The 14,002-nt window shown below is 30.0% G+C and overlaps 2 protein-coding genes across 3 annotated transcripts in view; both read right to left on the bottom strand.

The window, feature by feature from the left end:
- Positions 1–3,740, bottom strand: part of LOC106680978 (beta-1,4-N-acetylgalactosaminyltransferase bre-4) — a 30,864-nt gene extending 27,124 nt beyond the window's left edge. Inside the window, exon 1 of one of the 2 annotated variants that reach the window (XM_014421046.3) lies at positions 3,651–3,740. In XM_014421046.3, coding sequence (XP_014276532.1) covers positions 3,651–3,652 — 2 coding nt within the window. In that variant the 5' untranslated portion in view covers positions 3,653–3,740. Of the gene's footprint in view, positions 1–2,985; positions 3,063–3,650 lie in introns of those variants that run through there. The other variant, XM_014421043.3, reaches the window with a different exon arrangement.
- A 1,423-nt stretch (positions 3,741–5,163) lies between these two features.
- The window catches only part of LOC106680977 (probable cytochrome P450 6a14), a 14,972-nt gene continuing 6,133 nt past the window's right edge, over positions 5,164–14,002 (bottom strand). The window contains exons 3-9 of the mRNA XM_014421039.2: positions 13,365–13,507; positions 13,144–13,279; positions 12,735–12,976; positions 10,227–10,399; positions 6,028–6,246; positions 5,522–5,770; positions 5,164–5,357 (exon numbers count right to left, since the gene is read on the bottom strand). Of these exons, the coding sequence (XP_014276525.1) occupies positions 5,164–5,357; positions 5,522–5,770; positions 6,028–6,246; positions 10,227–10,399; positions 12,735–12,976; positions 13,144–13,279; positions 13,365–13,507 (1,356 nt within the window). The remainder of the gene's footprint in view (positions 5,358–5,521; positions 5,771–6,027; positions 6,247–10,226; positions 10,400–12,734; positions 12,977–13,143; positions 13,280–13,364; positions 13,508–14,002) is intronic.

Consider the following 14,002-nt stretch of genomic DNA (forward strand, 5'->3'; position numbering starts at 1 on the left):
ATATATGTGTGTGTGTTTAAGAGTTTTATATAATTTTAGAACCTTTTATGTTTTTGTACTCTGTCTTTGCTCTGCATGTATTCAATGGTTATTATATACTTATCAATTTTTTTATGAAGAATAAGAAAAAAAAACACTGCTGATCGTAACATCTCAAAACACATTTCCAGTAAAACTGCCCATCAAACATGTTTTTTTAGGAAATAATCAATTTAGATTTATAAAATATAAGAGTAAATTATTCTTATTACAATGCTAATGACTTAGATTAATTTAGTTTAGATTCCATTAGACTCTGGCAGTTGGATCAGTAAATGTCGACTTGATAGATAAAATTAAATTTTTATTTTTACTATGTTTCTCTACCATTGTATTAAATTACATAATTTTTTGTATTTAAGTTTTATTTGAAAAAATATATGAATTTTGTTTTATCCATGCCAAAATGTATTGAAATTACTCAACAAATTGAGGTGGTCCTAAACTTTAAAAATTTAGTAGGGTATTTTATAATTTTTGCATTAAATTATCATCATCTATAGATCTCAATACTAATTAATTCAACTAAATTTATACAAATCACTCCATCTATGATTTAAATATAACAACCAACCAGGCCAGGAACTACCCTTCACTTTTCAGTTATTAATGATTTAATTAACCCTTTGAGTACTATTGGTCCCTTTAAGAATGAACTTTTAGAACATTTTAAGAAATCTTTGGCACCTTCATTTTCATGTTGGAAATTCAGTGGAAAACTATCTGGAATATTTACAAATAAAACCCACAATTTTTCGAATACATAGGCATTCCACTTTCTCTCTCAAAAATCTGGTTGGAAACCTTTGGGTACCCCTTTGGTATCAGAAATAATTATTTTGTTTATTTATTTAAAAAAATATTTTATGATAAATTTACATATAATTTATAGAATAAGAAATATTTATTATAATAATGTTTTACAAAATACTGAGATAAAACAAAAATTATGGAATAAGAAAAATTCTTATTACAATAATATTTTACAAATACTGAGATAAAACAAAAAATCATATAGAATACCTGGGTAATATGACGCACAACAATTTTTCAAAATACCACCAGGCACTATATAGAAAAATATATAAAACGCTATTTGTACTCGATCATAAACAATGCAAAAGTTAACATTTGTTTGCAATAATTGTAAAAATATTGTGTAAGAGGTACATAGGTCTAAAAGTGATTATATCTTCCAGTTTAATTTTTTAAAAAATAAAATATAAAAATAAATTGTCAGTTTCATTTTTACAGTATAACCTTTGAAAAATTTATATTTATTTATTACTTTAATATCCATGCCCTATTACATAATTCACTTAGCAGATTTTTTAAAAACAGTCACCCCGAAGAAGGCCTGAAATTCCGGCCAATACGTTGATACAATAAAATAAGTTTCACTTATTTGTGTTCTTCAAGCCACTTACCACACCCTTCATCATTTTTTACTCATCCTAGGCATTGATTATTTGTGAGTAGCCAGAAATATTGGATATTCAAATTTGAATTTAAAGAAATATGAAAAATCATAAATTATTTTAATCAAAGATTTCACAATTTAAGAGACGAGATAGAATTTTTAATTATTTTTGGACAAAGGCAAAAAAGAAAACCAAACATAAAAGTGAAATTAATTACTAGTAACCAAAAATGTGTAAGTAACAAGTTTTAACATAATTTTCGTTAATATGAGGTTGGAAGTTGAAAAATATTTTGAGGTCCTGAAAGAACCACCTAATAATATATTTCAATTATGTTTAGCAAAAGAAATTTGGTTTAATAAGGTGATTACTTGGCATATACATTTAGTAGTTCTAAAATTATTTTTATAAGTAAATTTACCAAATTCTGGACAGAGATTTCATTAAAATTGTTCTATCAGATTCAATAATACTAAAGATTCATTGAAACTTCATAATTACATATATTAATATTCAAGAAATTCAGAAATAATTTTAAATTATTCGAAATTCAAGAAGTAATTAAAGTAATAAATCAATATTACACACCATATATCACACAATTGTGGTAATATTATAGAAAGAGCTGAGAAAGATAAACCCATAAATCCAAGTGATTTATGATAAAACCTGTTGTTAAAATTATAAAAGAGATTGAGCACAGATAAAATTTTTTGACCAAACTGAGATATGGATAACTAAATAATAAATCTATTAAACTGTAAATATTTCAGAACCAATATTTTAACGATATCATTATTGTTTTCATAATCATAATCATACTTCCTCATTATTAGTAAGCAAGATGATAATTTAATGATGCACTCCTATGACTGTAAAAAATTGAGATCAGCTTGTGGTATAAACTATATTTTATTTTTAAACTTCAAATAAACATCAAATTTATGTTAATTTAGAAGAAAAAAAAATGTGTAAGAATATTAACTTAAAATGATTTAATTTTTTTTTTAATTATTTATTGAATCTAAATTTTTGTCAAATAAAAGTTTTTGTCTAACCTACTCACACATAGCTTCTGCAATTAAACAACCAAAAAAAAAGTGACTATTTTTTTCTAGTTATATAATATTCTCTTACTTCTCTGACAATTTAAATGTAAAATTATGTATAATTATCATACCAGTGAATCTAGAGTAATAAAAAAAAACAAATAATACCAAATTATAATCCAGTAACTGTCTATCGCAAAAATATATTCAGTATAACATCATGTAATACAAATTTTACTACTTAATTGAAGCACATAGAATGCTCAAATAATTGCTATGGAACCACAACAGGCTAAACATTTGCATTATTATAAAATCTATTTTAAATAAAGAAAATAAATAACATCAAATAAACAATGCTGAAAGTTATTTTAGTTATGTACATGAATCATCGAAATCCAAACAAAATGTCAAATAAAGAGGATTTATATTTGAAAAGTGATAATTTTAAAATAAAAATAAATGATATGACATACATCTGCATCACTATTCCATGTACTTATACTGAACGTGTTAACCGTATAAAATACTAATAACATCTACAATAGTTCGCCTAATAAACCAACGAAATACAAAAGAATACAAAGCAGCTAAAAGAATAGTGATAAGATAACTATCAAGGGCACTAATTTCAAAAGAATACACATTTAAGTTTACATAACAATAGCTTTATTATGTAGATACACTAGGTCCATAATGTTGAAATAATAATAATAATAATAATAATAATAACAGAATGCAAATAAAAGACAATGTTGCAGGTAGTTGTATTTATCTCATTTTTATTTACATTAACCATTAGAAAAAATAATGCAACTATGCAGATTCAGTGATTATAAAAAAAAAAAGTGATTAAATTTCATAATAACATAATAAGTTAACATTAGACATGCTAATGAATAAAAAAAAAAAAATCAAACTACATATAATAAAGAGGAGGTCTACATAATATATATGCTAACTGAAAATAGTTGTAAAAAAACAATTTAAAAATAAAAACTACTAATAAGATTAGCTAGTCATGGCAAATTTATATAATATGGCTCAACAGACATTCATTAATTTATCAGCAAAAAATAAAAACAATTTTTCAACTACAGCAAATGCTAACATAAATTTAAGATTCGAAAAGCAATCTTACATGTATGTAATAATGTGTCATAATAATAATCAAGTAATGCACCAAACTAACAAATGTATTTGTCTATAACAGTTCCCTATCAGACGTCAAGCGGTTACTGCAGTAACAGCAAATATAACCTTCCGATAAATAATACTTAGTCAAGGAGGTATGAAACGATCTTGTAATATGTTTGCTATGAATAAAGGTGAAAGTGGAGAATCTTTAAAAAAAGTAATGAGTAAATTGTACGGCTACTTAACCTTCGTTATACCGCGGAGGCCTTTAATAACCCCACAAGCATTCGAGTCGCTTAACGATTTTTTTTTTTTTTTCACAAAACTATCTTGAACTATTTGAGTAAGTTTTCATTAAATTTACAGTTACAGCACAGTTTCTTTTTTTTTCCCTTTCCTTTCTTTTTATTTTCCTAACCTAACACGTGAGTCATACTTACCAGAGAGCGCTAGTAGAAACGGAAAAATAATATCGAGATAGTGAAAAAACAGGAGTGGGTTCCTGTGGACGAAACAGAAATCTATGCCAACATAGGGCTAGGATATATGAAATCCAAACCTGTAAACTATAGGATGAATGTTTAGGTGATGTGTGACAGTAATACAGCATATTGTAAAAATTTACGAGTACACAACAAACGGAGCAGTAGAAACATTGCTCAGCGAATAAAGTTGTATGAGACAAACCAACATATGTCCAATGGTTTTGATTATGAATTGGGTCGATGTTGCGCAGTAAATGCATTTGTTCTCTAGGAAAATATTCCCTCTGAGTTGACATACATGGTACATAACGTTAGTTGACACGAAGTAAAATATTAATTTAACTAGACATAACAACAAGATGAAAACTCAGTTTAAAAAGAATCAAAAAGTGATGAAGAATGTCTGGAAAACCATTGAGGATAAGAATTCTGCTGGCGAGGAAATTGACATGGAAGAACAAGAAAAAACCCAACCAGGTGTGACCATTTAAACAGAATGGAATAATAAATTACGTTATTTTTCTCTCCTCTCCCCCTCCCCTCCCCTCCTGAGGTTGTGAAATTTCAGCGCGGAAAAGGCGAATGAAACTAAAATTTTAAGAGAATTATACATATTTTTCGCAGTGCTTTATTAGTAAATGCAATTAGTATTTGATTTAAGAAAAGTTTTTCACTTCTAGGGGTTGGAGGAGCTGTCCCCTCTTGTCCCTCGCTGTGTACGCTCATGTTCAGCTTTAGGATTTAACCTATATTTTGTTAAAAATATGGAATTGAAAAAATTGTGTAAATTGAAAGATCAATTTTAAGGAAAAAATAAATTAGAATCAAGGAACTCATCATCCAAAATGTTTAATACTTGTAAATTTTGAAAAAATAATTCTTTTAACTTGTAATTAACAAATTATATGCATAACTTACAAATATTCCATAACTTTCTTTGCATATCATATTGCAACATTTTAACATAAGTTCATCGTCTGTACCTAATATTCGACAAATAATAAAATAAATGAAACCAGTCCATGAAGTTGTTTACAGAACAGAAGCCCTTGGGTCTTCAGATCTTGATGTTAATTTGAGATGTATTGGCCCTTCTGTAGCAGTGATAAGTATACACTTCGGTGAGAAATCTAGAGGTATTACCGTTTTACTTGTTAACTCAACACGATAATTTTTTAATACTGTTATCAAACCCATTTTAGTTTGCAGCAAACCAAATCTCTTGCCTGTAAACAAATTTTGGATCAATCATAAAACAAATATACATGACTCTATCAATACATTTAAACGTTCAATCATAGAAAGCATATACGATTTTTAGTTCAATGCATACAAAGGGAATGTTTGTACTGAAGCAAATGTTTAAAGTACAATCATGAGATGTACTCACCTATACACATCCTGGGCCCTTCCCCAAAGGGTAAATATGAGAAAGGTTTTATAGAAGCAATGTTTTCATCAGAAAATCTTTCTGGATCGAATTTTTCGGGCTCTGGAAAAAGCTGAGGATCTCTGTGAAGGGCCCACACTGGAATCAGCACCCGAACACCTTTTTCAATAACGTGACCTGATGGAAGAACGGTACGTTCGGTACTGAATCTGGTGAGTGAAGGAAGAGTAGGATATTTGCGCATAGTTTCTGTAACACAAAAAAAACTTTGGTGATTATTCTAATTAGTCAAAAACTAGGATTTTGAAAAAAAATACGACTGTTAAAGTCACCAAATTAGAATATTATTCAGAATTACTGAATAGTATACAAAAGAATTAATAAATTTATTAAAGGAGGAGTAAACAAATGTGAATTCTATAGTAATAATTAAAAAAAAATTCAAAATAATGGGCATGCTAAAATGTATTCTAAATATCAGGAATTGGTAACCTAAAGATACTGACCCGCTATGACCATATCCAGGTATACCATTTTCTGGACAGCTTCATACGTTAATCCACTGAAGTTCTCAATCATATGATCTATTTCCTTTTGAACTCGACACTGAATGTCCTCATTCAAGGCTAATTCGTAAAGACAACAGCTTTGCACTGAACCAGATGTCTCAAAACCTGCTGTGAAGAAGACGAAACACTGAGCTGCCATCATTTCCATTGTCATATCTAGAAAGAAGGACATTAGAAAAAATATAATGTTTATAATTGTAGCGCACACTTAAATATTTATATAAAAGGAGAAATGTGTTTTATTCAGTGTGTTAAAATGGGTTTTATCCTGGTCTTTAACAATGCGGTCTAGACGCGGGAATTCAAGTCTCATCGACTGGTAATACAAATACATAGTTCGCTACTTGGCAATGGTACGAAAATAAAGGTACATATATATGAAGTGCCAATTAGATGATGTTCGTAAGATGAAAATCAAATTTACTCTGCTATAAACATAAAGACCTCCGGTCATACATAGGAAAATAACTTTAATTTATGACGACAATGTTTCTACAATATACCATTGTTATAGATAGATGAAACCATGAATATAAAATGTGAATGTCTTTCAAGTAGTATGCCTACAGTTCCTCTTCCTTAATTATCTGTTAATTAGCTTCCAAACTTTGTGTATCAGAATAAAAATAACGTAAAATGTGAACAGGATACATGGTATTATGATGGTGAATTGCTCCATTGTAACGATTTGGCAAAGATGTGCAGCGGCTTCGCTATTTCCTTGTCTCCTTGATTCGAACCACTTTGGTAAAAAATAAATGTCAACAGCCATTTTTACATTTTTTTTCTTCTGAAGGGTCGGTCTAGTTGTTGTAATAGCAAGTAATCAAGGTTTTTGAATTTAATTTTTTTTTAAAATACTTATATTTTAACATAACTAACATCGCCACATTAAAAACCATCAGCAGTTGTTGTCAACCCAGACGATGTCTACAGCGAAAAACAACTTCATCGAAGATTAGTGCAATGCAATGGTAGCCTTAGGAATCCTACTATGGAACTTAACGAAGGGTCCTTTTAAAAACTTTTTAGCTAGATGTACGAGAAAACAGAGAACGTTGTGAAAATCGTATTTAAGTTAGTTTTATTTTATTTATTTGAGAGACAATTATTGAAAAAAATCAGAAACAATTATTTATACTTAATTGTCAACAAAACAACAGATTTTCGAGGTTTATATGTAGCAAATTTAGTGGTCGGGGGTTTAAATAAAAATGGGCCTACGAAGTCCTTCTTGTATTTTTCAAAATCTTTTGTAGGTATATTAGTATACTTAAGCTTTTTTATTGTATATCTGAAGATTTGAAGCTGTATATATTTTTGTTAATTGCATAATTTTCTGTATATTTGTTATGTTTTTGTTGTAAATTATATGGCATATTCTGAGAGTTTTCACTGCATAAAAATCCGCAGCTTGGTGATAATATATATTAATGGATCAGTACATTCCATTTATTGGATGAGCATATTGTGTAATTATTTCACTCTGCCTTCTCTGGATCTCTTCTTCCTAAACCCTCCCTCGTTTCGTCTGGACCAACAGCGAATACCTGTAAGACTGGCTGCCCCTTCACGACCATAAAAGAATACTTTATGGGGTAAAGTTTCCATCTTGAAAGAATTTACGGCGAGTACCCGTAAAACTCAACAATCATCCTGTCAATCTACCACCTATTAGTACAAGAGCCCAAGAGGAGAAAAAAGACAGTGATCTCACCCCAATTTTTGATTACTTTAATGAAAACTATGTATAATTAATAGTCGAAATTGATGAGTCTGCCAAGTATTGGTAGGGGAAATAAAAAATGGTTGCTGTTTCAAAACCTTAATAAAACATTAATTTTTCATTCGGAGCTCTATATCTTAAAAACTACCAACAACACTAGAAACTCTAAGAGAACATTATTTAAAGAAGGGTAAATTTTCTGATACATTAGCCCTAAAAGAGCTATTTACGTCCTATAATTCTCGAGACAGCTTTTTAAAATACAAAAAATTAGATTTCTATATTATATAAAATTAAAAATCTACTGAAAAATCAGTGGTTAGTGAATTTATATCTCAAAAACTATTTGATGTACAGATGTCTATTAGCACTCAAATTAAAGATGGTTTAATTTAACTACTTTATAGCTCATTAAACTAGCTTTAATTTGAGTGCTAATAGACATCTGTAAGTCAAATGATTTTTGAAATATAAATTTTTCAAAATAAATTCACTAACTACTGAACTTTCAGTACGTCGTATACATAGTACATTTTAATGAAATGTTGCTTTTTAAAAACCTATATCTCGAAAACTATTTCACGTAAATAACTCTATTAGGGCCCATATTTTAGCAAATTTACTCTTCTTTAAACGACGTTCTCTTAGGTTTTCTTGTGTTGTTCTAACCTTTTACGATACAGAGTTCCGAATGAAAAATTAGTTTTTTTTTTTATCGCTTTGAAAGAGCCGCCATTTTTTATTCCCCCTAACTATACTTGGCAGACTCATCAATTTTAACTAGTAATTATACATAGTTTTCATTAAAGTAATCAAAATTTGGGGTGAGATAACTGCCTTTTTTCTCCTCTTGGGCTCTTGTACTATATCCAGTTAACCTTGCCTTTTGAACATGAATTGCCGAGGCCTTCTGAAATAAAGTACCTCACCTCTTAAATTGGCGTCAGGACTAATTACACATAGCCTCCTCGACACATGATACTATGCCAGGAGTAATGTGTAATGAGTTGAAGGAAATTGGTAATTTCCTTTTCGTGACACGATTCTGCACTTATCAAACTTGTATGAAAAAATCCCAAGGAAAATATATTCAATGTGAAACACAAGCCAATATTATGAATCAAATATAAATAAAAGATCATTCATTATCTTGAAAAAAATTAAGTCTGTTCCACTACAACTCATGAAGGATCAGGGGTTCAGTACTGTTACTAGACCAACGGTTGTGCAAGGAGGTGATTTGGTCAGAATCACGCTCGACCACCAGATCTTAAAATTGTAAATATTATGAGTCAAATACAAATAAAAGATCATTCATTATCTTAAAAAAAAAAGATCTTATAATTGATTACCGCCATGTTACAACTGATAAACTACGTAAAAACTGTTGTAAAGTACATTGCATTGAACCTACTATTATACACTATGATAGTATAGTCATTTGCTAAAGTTTCATATGTTGAGGATGATGCAGTAAGGCTGTAAAAAATTATCTTTGTCGCAGTTAAATACATTTTTACAAAATTTTCCAATTTATTTTCAACAAACATGAAGCCTACTCTTAAAGACGTATCGGAATCATGACATTTTAAGAAAAAAGGATGGTTTGTTTTTCTTCCAAATTACTTTTGGTACAATGTATTTACTACACATAATTAGCATAGCAATCTGATAACAAAAATAAATTAAAAAAAAATTAAATTTAACTAAGTGGTGCAATATTTTAGCACAGCAGTTCATGTATGTTGATTAATATTTGCATGTATCACTGGTAACCAATGAAATTCTTTTAACATGCTACGAGGTTATCATTGCTAATTTAACGAAAGAGGAAGTAGATTTTAATTTACTTTCATCGATATAAATATTTATAATGAGGTGTACATATTTGACCGTAGATTAATAAATGGAGAAGATGGTCGGCAGTGCGATCAGCAAAAAAAATTAAATAAATAAACAAAAAATTGTTTATTCGTTCTGACGTTTCGACCTGGATTTCAGGTCTTCATCAGGACTATAAAACAAAAAGAGATAACAACCGTCATTAAGAGAAATATAAAAATAAAAATAAATAATAAACTAACAAATTTGGAAATATACATAATAATGAATTAAAAATAAAAAATAGTTGATGATTCATCTTTCATTCTTATCAATCTGCTACTGTCTAATTCCGTGGTTATTAATCAACTATTTTTTATTTTTAATTCATTGTTATGTATGTCAGAGATATTTTTGTTATCTCTTTTTGAATCATAGCCTTCATGAAGACATGAAATTCAAGTCGAAACGTTGGCAGGGATAAAATATTTTTTGTTTATTTGTGTTATTTTGCCGCATCCCCAACCATCTCCACATATAAATATTTATATACGCCAAAGTTGTAAAAAAACTATTAGATTGTACTTACTGCTTAAGTTCACCTTTGTAATGTCGCCAGATTTTATTTTTTCTCCGTTCATGTTCTTCAAAATCATGAGAAGATCAATAAAATCTCTTCTTTTGATGCCGTACCTAAGTCTGTGCTCGATGGTACTACTCACTGCCCCCAGGATAAATTTTTCCACTGATTTCGGCGTAAACCTGAAGAATATTATATGTGATCATATTTAAAATTTATTGATTGGTTTTTATATAATTAATTTAATTTTACTTGTGTAAAAGAAAGGTGTAGTTCCGAATCATTAAGGTCAATACTCTTTTAGTGAATAAACGAGAGAAAGAAAAGTACAAGAAGGTCTAAAAGAAATTGGTAAAGAACTCAAGAATTTTCGGGAAAACAGATCCGCTCGTCATTGGAAGTTTTGTAGCAATTACCCAACTTTGAGCTAAAATCATCGCTTGTTACAAATCGGACAACTTCTTTATTCATTTATAAAACTTCTCCTTACTATATCTCTATTTAGAGGTTAGGTAGAAAAATAAAATGATTACTAAACCTTCGTGTTTCCCATGGTATGGCATGAGTCAAAAAGTTACAACATCCGCTATAACAACCATGAGAAAATGAAATTCACATGATTAAGTATAATATTCTATAAAATGAATTATTTCAAATAAACAATATTAAAGGTACATTGGAGGAACCTATTTTGAAATTTCCGTATTTAAACCTTTATTAGACTATTTCAATGGAGATAAGACCTAGATAATATTAAAGAATAATTGATTGTACATTGATATGAAGAGTTTATTCAAAATCGTTCGAGCATTTTTTGAGAAAAAAAAAATTAAATCGATTATATTCAGTGTTACTTTCGTCAGCCGATTACATTGAAAATGTTGCCGTCAATACGAAATTTCAGTTTCGTACGACTTAAAATTTTTGAGCTAAGCTGCTCGCACATACGCAGACCATTTGGCGAGGCATCGTAATTAGGCCACCGACGAAAACTCAGATTCGAAATTTATCAGGACCGCAATATTTTCCTTTAATATATTTTTCATTTGCAGTAAAATTAAAATTAAACACAAATTTAATCGTTTACGAAAACATACTTATAGGCGACAGAGATGATGTTTCGTTTATAAAAACCCTCTCTCTGTAAAATAAAGCTTACAAAATAATAATGGACCATTGGATGGATGATAATGGACTACTAAAACTATGGGAAGTAACCCAATTTCAGATACTGAAATTTAAGTGATCTCAATGAATTGAGAGGGGCGGGGTGGATTTTTAAGCTCGAAACTTGATATTCTAGAAAAACAAATGGAATAAGCTGCTTACAAAAAACTGTCACAAAATTCACTCAAGAGGGGTTGATAATACGGAGTATTCTGGAAAAGTAAAAATAGCTATAGAAAGAGGAAATGATAGAGATAAAGAATAAGGAAACTCATAGGGACTGATTGCTTACAATCTAGTTGTTCACAGAGTAGAAAGACTTTTTAGAGAGAAAGTATATAATTAGTAACAAACATGTGACAAAAAAGAAAGAACCTGAACATATTTAATTTATGTAATGCTGAAGACATTATGATTTTATTATCAGCTGCTTACTCATTTTTAGGCAGTACAAATATTTGTAGTAGTGATTAGTATTATTCCATATTATTCATGGCCGTATAACAATACACTACTGCAATTAATGCGGTTTACAATCTATCAATTATCTAATATAGATAGTATTGATGTTATGAATATTTCCGAGATTGAAGGTATACAGTCAGTATGCATAGGAAAAAATCACCATCGCTGTAGATTGCCTTATATTTGTATTCTCTCATTCATATATTACTCTGATTCTCTTCCGACCTTCAAATCTTAAATTTAATATTTAAAATTTAATCACCCACTGTCCATCCAATTCCCGAATAATAACAAATAAAAACTTCAAACAAAATTGTAAATTGATATAATATGCGTTACTAGTATTCAATTACAATCAACAAAGGAGACAAGTGGATTTTTGAGGTATCAGCACGACAGAAGGGTCAAATGAGGTCCACGGAATAGAATATAAGACTCTCATAAGAGTAACTAATTAAATCACCCTACATTTAATTAAAAATGAGACGAGATACATTAAAATATTCAGGAAAAACCAAACAACTGATTTATTTATATGGTTTTCTTTTAGGAAGTACTGAATTCTTGAGTTAAAAAAAAAAAAAAAAATGGAAGAAATAGAGAAAATAACTTACTCCAAAAAGGTTTCAGGCCTATAAAAATATAATCTATTTTGATCGATAGACAAATATTTAGAAGATATCCAGATTAAACTTAGGGCTTAAATGTCAGATTAATTTTTATCTTTTATTTAAGACCTATTATTACCTTAACGTTTGAGCTCGCGGTGTTAACTGTTATGTTAATAGTTGCAGATTTTTTTTTCTATACGATTTAGATCAGAAAAAAAGAACAATTAATTATGCATTCAATTAAAAAATTCAATCTAAGAATGCCAAGGTTTACCTGGGTGAGAATATCTTCATAATGGCCGGGAAAGTATTCACCAGGGCCAACTTCAACCTGGTAGAATTCTTCAGCTTAAATATTTCGATCCCAATTTTCCTGAATTCCGCGTTGGGATTGGAAATGGAATCCATATCCATACCGAAAGCGCAGGTGCCAATGATGTCAGTCGAAAAGCGAGCAGTGATGTCTTTGACGTCTATCACTGTGTTAACATTTCTCTGAAGAATTGAATCCAAACTCTGAAAAAAAAATTAACAATAATATAATGCTGAATCAGATTGAATCCTCTGCTCTTTCTACTTTTCAATTCTTCTGGTTGACCCTCAATGTTCTTGTTACAGAATATTCAGTGTCCCGAATCAAAGTAGCATTTCTATAGGTGCTTTGTTAAAATATAAATAGGTACCTCTGAGCATGAGAGGAAGAGAGGAAACATCCCTTTCAACTTTCCAGAAGTAAAAGTTGATGTGAGCTTGGTCCTCAATGCCCTCCACTGCTCTCCTTCCAAGTTGAACAGGTGGTGTGTCAGGGGTTCTCGGGATCTGCGCAAGAATATGTTCCTTAGTCCTGAGGACCAATAAAAATAAATAAATGAATAAAAATTGTAGTCAGGAAATGTTATGGAACCTCTTGAATGGTTGTCGGTCGCGAAAGTTGAAGAAGGAACTCGCAAGCACGAATCGGATGACATCAGGATCTCTTATAACAAGAAACGGGGTCCTCATGATATGTACTCCAAATAATTGTAGAGGTGAAAGTTTTTGATACAGCTAAAACCAAAAAAAAGAAAGAGATTTGAAAATTTTAACTTGTCCACAAACTGAAATATTGTGCATAAACATTTTTGACATACGTGGGAGTGGGATTATCTACAAGATACCACCTTATTCCAACGCTATTTGTTATGTGGAGACCGCCATAGAAATAAAAGTCGATTTCCCATGCTGGATTCGAACCAGCTGTTCTCAGGTTGCATGGATCTGCTCTTCAACTCTCTGAGCTAAACTCTACTAGACGTCCCGAACTTAGCAGGTCATAATACATCATTTGTGTGGATGTAAATGATCCTAAACCACATTTGCTGTTATACATTTTAAAAAAACTGATAACTATTCTGTTGGTCTAGTATCCGGAAATTCTGAAAAAGATTTTCTGTTTTTCAGATAGTTCTGCTGAACAAAAAATAAAATAAAAGAAATTCATTCGTCTATGGTTCGGCTCGTTCCCAAGTGCTTGCTAAACTGAATGCAGTCCTGAACAACATG

This window comes from Halyomorpha halys, unplaced genomic scaffold (genome assembly GCF_000696795.3).
Source record: "Halyomorpha halys isolate HHAL.00 unplaced genomic scaffold, Hhal_1.1 Scaffold302.1, whole genome shotgun sequence".
NCBI classification, from domain to species: Eukaryota; Metazoa; Arthropoda; class Insecta; order Hemiptera; family Pentatomidae; genus Halyomorpha; species Halyomorpha halys.